At 40.5% G+C, this 8,777-nt stretch overlaps 1 protein-coding gene across 3 annotated transcripts in view; it reads right to left on the bottom strand.

Annotated features, from left to right (window-relative positions):
- Positions 1–852: 852 nt before the first annotated feature.
- Positions 853–8,777, bottom strand: part of STOX1 (storkhead box 1) — a 34,368-nt gene continuing 26,443 nt past the window's right edge. For 2 of the 3 annotated variants that reach the window (XM_061635191.1, XM_061635193.1), the window contains exons 2-4: positions 8,397–8,549; positions 3,241–5,563; positions 853–1,166 (exon numbers count right to left, since the gene is read on the bottom strand). In XM_061635191.1, the coding sequence (XP_061491175.1) occupies positions 1,007–1,166; positions 3,241–5,563; positions 8,397–8,549 (2,636 nt within the window). In that variant the 3' untranslated portion in view covers positions 853–1,006. The remainder of the gene's footprint in view (positions 1,167–3,240; positions 5,564–8,396; positions 8,550–8,777) is intronic. The other variant, XM_061635192.1, reaches the window with a different exon arrangement.

The following is an 8,777-nucleotide window of genomic DNA, read 5'->3' as shown; positions in this document are numbered from 1 at the left end:
ATATCAAGTTACCCTTCTCCTCCATAAATTTGTCTTTCCCTTTAAGACACACCTGAGCCTGTGGCCATCAGCTTATCTTGTTGCAGCAAATTGCAATGAATTCATGTTTTATGTGAAGACAAAATTCTGTTAGTCTGGAGCACATAGTTAAACTATGGAATTTGCTACAAGAGGCAGTGATGGCCACCAACTTGGATGATGGAAATGGCCTTCAAATCGATCCCGACTTATGGCGACCCTACGAATAGGGTTTTCATGGTATGCAGTATTCAGAGGTGGTTTACCATTGCCTTCCTCTGAAGCTGAGAGGCAGTGACAGGCCCAACAAGGTCACCCAGTAAGTTTCATGGCTGTGTGGGGATTTGAACCCTGGTCTCCCAGGTCCTAGTCCAACACCTTAAGCACTACACCACACTGGCTCTTGATCACCAACTTGGATGGCTTTAAAAGATTAGACATAGTCATTGAGGAGAAAGCTATCCATGGCTACTAGCCATGATGGCTGTGCTCTACTACCATAGTCAGAAGCAGTACGCTTCTGAAAACCAGTTGCTACTGGTAGCCGCTGGAGGGGAGAGTGCTCTTTGCTCTCAGGTCCTGTTTATGGGCTTCCCATGGGCATCTAGTCGGCTGATGTGAGAACAGGATGCTGGACTAGATGGGCCACTAGCTTGATCTAGCACCTATTTTGAGGTGCATCTGTAAAACACCCTTGGGATCTTTGCCTTGGACTTGCCTAGCACAATCATTAAATAGCAATTAGAACATGTTGGCATCCTAATAGTTGGTGACCACGGAATGAAATGTAGCTTTAGTTCATAATGTACTACTAGAAATAAAACATTTGAAAAAGACACTGAAAAATGTTTATTATAAAGTTTTCATGTCTTAGGAGGAGAATATAATGATCTCACCTGTTTTAACATATTTGACAGTTCAAGGCATTTACAGTAACTATATTAACATATTTACAAAAGAATTATCAAACTCTGGTAAGAAAAAAAAATCAAATATTCATGACTGGAGTCAACTGAAGCAAAGAGTTTCGTGTCAGAGTCTTTCCATTCTGTATTGTCTTTTCTATGCCTTCCAAGTTCAAGAGAAAGCTTTGTCTTTTCTTCAGTCCTTCTAAAATGGCAGAATTAGCAGATGCCAGACTTCGTGTTCTAAAAAGAATTATTTTGTAAACAGAAGATTCAGTAAGAAGCCAGTATATCCATATTCAACCATAGTGACTAATTTCCCCAGAAATTATCTTCAGGCAAAACCAGAAGACATAGTGGCTGGCAGAATGAGTGCAAAAAAAAGTAATATTTATTTTGAAACAGCTCAAAGTATTATGGGAATAAGAGATTTGTTTCATTTTAAGGGTGTTCTTAATATTTCCTTGTAGAACTGTATACATCAGCCTTCGTCAGGCTGGTATCCTTCAGATGTCTTTGACTACAATTTCCATCAGCCTTAGCCAGCTGGCTGGGACAGATGGGTAGTGTAGTCCTAAACATCTGGAGGGAACCAGGTTGGCCTAGACTGGTATATATAATTTAGCTTCCAGAAAATATTTAAATATGTAAAGACTTCCAGAGAAAAGCATGTTGAACACTCTTCAGATCTGAGTTCTTATGTTTTAAAAGTTCACCAAACTTGGAGAATACATTATATAATCTTCCAAAATAATGTCTCATAATGAAGGAGCATAATCTCACAGCCCAATAACCTCTTATGGCTGGGCTTTTGACACACTTGCCAAAATACTAATGCTTTTACATGGGATCCTCAGTTATTGTACATAATAGCCCTTTCCTGGTCATTTTTCCTGACATTTTCTACAGCTGCCCACTGCTTCTTCCTTGCTGCTCCCCCCTCCATAGTTTTCAGCAAGTCCTGCCTCCCATGACCTAACAGGCTGCTTCTTCTCATCTATTTATGCCAGGTGTAAGGAATCTCCAACCCTCAGACCAAATTTGGCCTGGCATGGGTCCCAATTTGGCCCACAAGGCCATTTTCCTCAAGTCATGCCCAAGTGATATCGTATGTGACGTCAAGTGTGGGGCAGATAACTGACACAGCTGGATTGGCTGTGTGACTGAATTCCCCCCAAGGAACTCCATCACACAGCTGATCCCTGCAGAAAGCAGGTTGAACATACTGCCCATGAACTGATGGGCGGTGAGTTCAAGCCTGCTGGATTAGCTGCACAACCAATTTCCACATGGGGAACTCAATCGCGCAGTCAATCCTTGCAGAAAGCAGAAACCCCTGGCTGTTGAGCACTTTACTTGGGAAACACTGCTCAAGGGACTTTGACAAGAGGGTGGGACAACTCATCTGTCAATCATCTGGTGTCATAATGACATCAGGTAATTGACAGATGGCTTGTCCTGCATGCCTGTCAAAGCTCATTGGGGTGGCGACAGATTATGATTTGGCCTACCATGCCATAAAGGTCCCCCACCCTTGATTTATGCCTCGCTCCTGAATGTACTTGACAGCTTGCCCAGACCCGCTTACTGGAATCTCCTGCTTGGCCTTTTCTTGCTTTCCTGTAGTATCAGATTTGCCATTCTTTCTGTATTGGTGCTGTTCCTGAGCAACAGAAGCAAGTACACAATGATAGCACTGGGAAGAGGGCTTCTTCCAGCTGCTGTGCCACAGACCGAGTACTCCCCTGCTATGGCGTACTGTTCCCTGCAGACATCAAGGCTTGTCTTAAGGTTCCTTACATCAGGACTAACTGAATACAATTTCTTCCCTTTGCAGTTCAGAATATGAGAGGTAACATTAGTGTCTCTCATTAACGGGTATTCAAGATAACATGAACTTTTAACTACTTGCTTGTCTTTTTCATAGTTTTAGCTTGGCAGCTGTGTACATTATACCAGAGCGCACTTTTGACCATGGCAGCATATTATAGCTCTTTTAAAAAGTTTTTTAAAGATGTGGGCATAGATATCCAAGCATTCATTAGGATTTCTCACCAGCTCATTCAAGGAGACAAAAAATGCAAATGCAATGTTTCATTATGAGATTGTGCTTTCCCAGTCTTTTAAGGTCAAAACATACTCATGAAAAACTCATGTGTACAGAGTTGAGAGTTATATATGTCAAAAGGCAATCAACATTTTTTTCCAGTACACATTACCTGAAAGCCACATAAAAACTTTAGGTTTATGATATAAGTGTAGAAGAAACATCACTAGCATTTCTTAGACGTGCAAGCAAATTAACTTTTGTCCTTACCTTGGTGAATCTATCCCACTGTCTCCAGTTATGCTGTGGTTTCCTGTCCCTTCCAAGTGGCTTTGCTCATATTGGACACTTTGCTCTAGAATAGCAGCATCAGTGTTATCAAATGGCTGTTGCTTTCCCACAAGTTTTGAATTAATTTCCCAGCCTTTGGGTGGCAGCATCAAAGATGCTAATTTCCCACCCACTTCATTTACTGACTTCTGCCAAACTCTAGTCTTTGCTTCATGCACATCACAGAAATCAAACATGCAGGGTTCAGCAGTATCAGATGTCTGCCCATGTTCATAACCATTCTCTCTCTCTTCATTGTTTTGGTAAGCATACTGAGATATCTGGTGGCACACAAAACTTTCTCCTTCAAGGCTTATTTTCTGATGCTCTTTTAAGCTATCCTTTGACCTACAAAGACTACAAATTTCATTTTCTTCACACTCACAGGAATCAACCTTGTCTGTATCCATTCTGCATCCTAAGAAGTGAGAATTAACACTTCCATTTTCCAATACTGTTGTGCTAGTAGGATCCTGTTCTAGGCTATTCCACTTCTTCGTATCTAAAGAACTATATGGGAGTTGGTTGGATTGTAGTTTGGACAACTCCTTATGCTGTTGCTGTTCATAATCATGATACAGAGAACTACAAGTGTCACCACCATCCACTTCTTGATATGGAGTCTGTTTATTGTAAGTGAATCCTTCATATTGTGGGTTAAAAGACTCAAGCCATTTGTTTGTGTTACTAGACTTGAACTCACTCTTTAAATCATCATTTTGTCTGTGAGCAACAATATTTTCAGATGGTTTAAATTGTTGAGCTGCGTCTGTATCACTGGAGAGATGAGTATTAGTTAGCTGATCTACATTTTGACCCAGCAAGCCGACTTGATCACACTGGTGAGTTTGACTGGAGTTCTGAGGATGCTTTTTCTCTGCTGCTGCTTCATCCATGCATGTGGCATAAGTGCTAGAAGCTACCTGGATCCCCACTGTACTTTTGGGGTTTTCTCCTCTACGCAAATTACGTTTACAAGCTGCACTCCCCCTCAGATAATCATAATTGACTTCTTTTTGCAAAACCTTGATTGGTGGGTGATCTAGCTGTTTCTTTTTATCTTCAACATCACATGTGACAATGAATGACTGTTTGGCTTTACAGTTCACAGTTCTTGAGGAATCCAAACACCAAGACCTTGGAAAATTCTTCTCTGATCTTGGAGCCCTGGACTTTACATTGTTGTTTTTCTGATTTTTATGTCCTTTTGTTGATCTGTTTCCTCTACATGGAATGTCTTGAAATGGATTAGCAACTTCTTTTTTGTATATAAAATGAGATTCAACATTGATTGCATCCTCACACAACTGTTGATTGCATATAGCTTCGTTTGTAACACAGGATGATGGATCTTCAGCATAGTTTTCCAGTTTGCCATTAGCTGGTATTTGTTCATTACTTATAAACTCTCTCTGTGACTTACTAATTTGCTTTTCTTTTTTGGACTGCGCTTTCCTGCGATGCTTTGTAGCTTTGTTTTGTTTTTTCTGGGTGCACCCTTTGGAAAGATGTTTGTGCTTCATTGCCAACACTTCTGTAGAGGTTCCTTTACTGATGTATTTTTTCTGTTCCTCTATTTTCTGCATCAGTGTGGTGTGTTTAATTATATTGTCCACAGTCAGCACAGGGTTGATGCGCTTGATAATTTCATGTTCAACGTCACGTGGGATATTATCCAAATTATCTTCATCCCTGACTGGCCATTCTTCAGGAGGAAACTGTGCAGAAAATGAAGCATGCACTTTTTTAACTTTTTCTTTCTTAGCACTGTTGCGCCAGAAAAGGCTAAAACCAAACTTCTTAGCCTTCTTTTCTTTCACTGCCTGTACACAGTGAGCAGCTTCACAACAATGGTTGCCAACAAATGTATCAGTGGCTAGATTCTGAACTGAAAATCTGGATTCACAACATCCTGTGTGACGTTTTCCATTAGGCTCATGGCTAACTAGTTGCTGAGCTTTCTGTTCATTCACTGCAATCTGCCCAGGGAAACAATGGCAGGATCTGCAATGGGACGCAGTAGGAAAATTATCTTGTAGAAATTCTGCAGCATTCTCAACACTTACAAGGTATGTAATAGAAGGCTCTGGAGGGCAATTATCTCCCAACAGAACCCTCTTGTTGTTCTTCTTAGCATTATTAGAGATAAAGTAGGTAGTTGGAGTCACTATGAAGTATCCTTCCCCAGTGTGATATATCTTCCGTTCTTTAATTAGCATCCCAAGTGTACTATATAGAATATCATGTGTGGGAGTTGCAATGCCTAGAATAGAAAGGATGAAAATACAATATTATTCATTTCTGCAATATAGTCAATATGTAAAATACTTATCATAGTCTGGCTCAGAACAAAGGGCTCCTGCTTGGGAGTAAAGGGGGGATATAAATAAAATAATAAATAAATAAATTTGTGGTAAGCCACTGTTATAGCACAATCTTATGTGTGCTTTCTCAGAAGAAAGTCCCAATGAGTTCAGTGGGCCCTGTTCCTAAGTAAGTGTGCGTACCATTGCAGCCCTAATTTGTGTTACAAATGGAAATCTGAGACAGAGAGAGTGAATTGCTCATGGCCAAACGACCATGTCTACATGGAGATTAGAATTTCCAAATCATAAGCTCAAGCTGAGATCTTTATTTTCTGGACCACAATTACCACAATACTAAATACATAATAAATTCTGTAGTTAGAAATAAGATGGGTACAGAAATTTGGAAAAGCTTATAGCAAATGTAGAATAAAATGTGCATCCAAAATCTGAGATCTGAGCACACAGACTCAATTATTAAAAGATCAAATTAAACAGAAGAACTTCATAAATCATTGGTGTAATCAAGACACCTGGCCTAACTATTAGACAGTGAGATGCCTGTCTTAGGCACCTGATTTGGAGATCTATTAAAGGGCCTACAAATTGTTAATTGTTGGTTGTATTTTTCTACTGGGGAAAAATATACAGATCTTCTGACTATGGCATGAAAATGTCCTGGGCTAGTTATGGCTACACTTGTACTAGTAATAGTAACTAATGCAACTATGATTTCTATACTTATGTTACCTCCTACAAATAACTCCTACAAATAACTATCCAATTAGGAACACAAATGAATAAGTAGCAAGTTACTTAATTTAATTATTAAATTAATAAAGTACCCCACAAAAACAGCCTGTGGAGAGGGTGTTGGAAGCCGCAAAGTGGCATCCTTTCCAGAAACTACAGCCTGAAGCACCTGTTTCATAAGGTCACCTCTTAACATACATGTGAAATGCTGAGTCCAGAGCCATATAGATAAATAAAAAACCTATTCTTTGAGTGTAGATTCTTATTTAGCCAGAATAACAACACCCATGCACAAGAAAGAGATCAAGGCAGGCTCAGAGATCAAGTTTTGGGGAAGTAAAATTAAGATGGGGGAGGGAATAAGGGATCCCCACACACACACACAAAAACAGCTTAATGACGACTGAGCATGCTCAGTGGCTACAGAATGCTGACTGATTGGTAAAAGGAAAATTGGGGGGAGGATGGGGTGTGTGAAATGCAGCATTCTGGATGATAGCATGGCTGCCTGGAATCTTGAGATGGACTTCTCAGTACAACATTTTGTTGCAGGACCCACTTGTATAGATATATTATAGACTTTTATATGGAACAGTTGTCTTCCAGTGTTTGACTACAACCTGGGAGACCAGGGTTTGAATCCCCACACAGCCATGAAGCTCACTAGGTGACTTGGGGCCAGTCACTGCCTCTCAGCCTCAGAGAAAGGCAATGGTAATTACCATGAAAACCCTATTCCTAGGGTCACCATAAGTCGGGACTGACTTGAAGGCAGTCCATTTTTTTCAATGGAATGATGCCTTCTCCCAGTCAGACAGGAGGAGGCAGCAAATACACATTAAAGGGGCTGTAACGAACACATGAACAATGAAGTCCTTATATAAGATACTTCCAGATGGAAAGTTTCCCCTATGTGTGACTTCCTAGCACATCCATCTTCTCCCTCAACTTCATTTTTTTCAACCAGACTAAGTAAAAACAGGTTCCTTTGCCACTCTGGAAATGGATCTGGTTCAGTGAGGAGTTATTTGGAAAGGTACAGGGGAGGGCACCATGACATCTATTTATTTGTAAGTTAGCAAAATATCTGTGATTATGGTGAATGAGGCATACAAGGAAGGAGGACTGATATACGATCCCTCAAGGGAAGATCTCTGTGTACAATCTGTGCTGCAGACACACACTGCACATGTTGCCTCCTAAGGGCACCAGGGGAAGCGGATAGATGTTGTACTCTCTACAATAGCATCTCCACATGCAGCACGTTCACTTTTTCCTTGGAGAATGGAAGGACTGCCATTCATTCTGATGATGGAAGTAAAGGGGTATGTGGATCTGCTTCCTGCATCTGGCAGCTACAGCCATTGAGAATCAACTCATCGTATCTACACTGCCCCATCCTGGGTTCGGTTTCTCAGTCATGCAAAAGCAGAGGTGGGGAGCCTGTAGCCTTCCAGATGTTGTTAGACTACAGCTCCCACCATCCCTCACCACTAACCATGCTGCCTGGGGCTAATGGGAGCTGGAGTCAAGCAGGTTTCCCATCCCTGTGCTGAAGTGTGAAAGGAAGTTGGGAGTTATCTTTCTATATACAAAAAATAAAGGCATCGGCATGCCATTGATCCTGTTGCTTAATAAGGGATTTTTAAATGTACATTATCTAAATATATATAGATTCATGCATAGCATACCTAAAAATTTAAAGTGTTACTGTGACAAACAGATGCTTCACACAGATGTGCTCATCAGGTACATTCTTCTTTACAAGCAGTGTTTTCACACAATCATCTTTATGGTCCTGATATTTATTCTCCCCCCAAAGAATTTTGATGACTGCAAACTGGCAGTCCCTATTTGCAATGCCGAGTGAGTTAGAACACTTAGATCCTGTTTTGTTTTTCATATGTGGATTTACAATGGGAGTTCTAATTACTTTCCCAGTCCCAGACAGCACACATTCTTTCACTCTGTTAGCTGCAAATCCTCTAAGCTGAATGTTTATATGAAGTGTCAACAACCCATGATTTAACAGATTACCTGGGTAATGTTTCCCCAACTGATCCTGTAAGGTTTCCTGTGTAACCGTAATTTGAGCTGCATTCATATCGGATATAGCACAACACAAGACTTCTGCCAAAGGAACAAACTGGGACTGTGAAATGGGATTCATGCACACTGGAGATACATCACCTAAAAGGAACACAGAGGGGAGAAGAAAAAAGAAATAAACTTCTTCACTACCTTTGAATAGTTTATCTTTTTTTTTTCCAGTTGCCCTTTCAAAATGTTGGCTTCTTTTAGCTTGAGCAAGGTGGATAAATGATTATGGTTCTAAAGAAGTAAAAGCCATTTCAGCAATCACTTCAAAAACAAACATCTTGTAGCATGTTAAGCAGATGTTGCAGGCATATAGGCGTA

This window comes from Rhineura floridana, chromosome 7, assembly GCF_030035675.1.
Source record: "Rhineura floridana isolate rRhiFlo1 chromosome 7, rRhiFlo1.hap2, whole genome shotgun sequence".
Lineage (NCBI taxonomy): Eukaryota > Metazoa > Chordata > Lepidosauria > Squamata > Rhineuridae > Rhineura > Rhineura floridana.
Note: the sequence above shows the minus strand (reverse complement) of the source record. Positions and strands in the feature narration are given on the sequence as shown.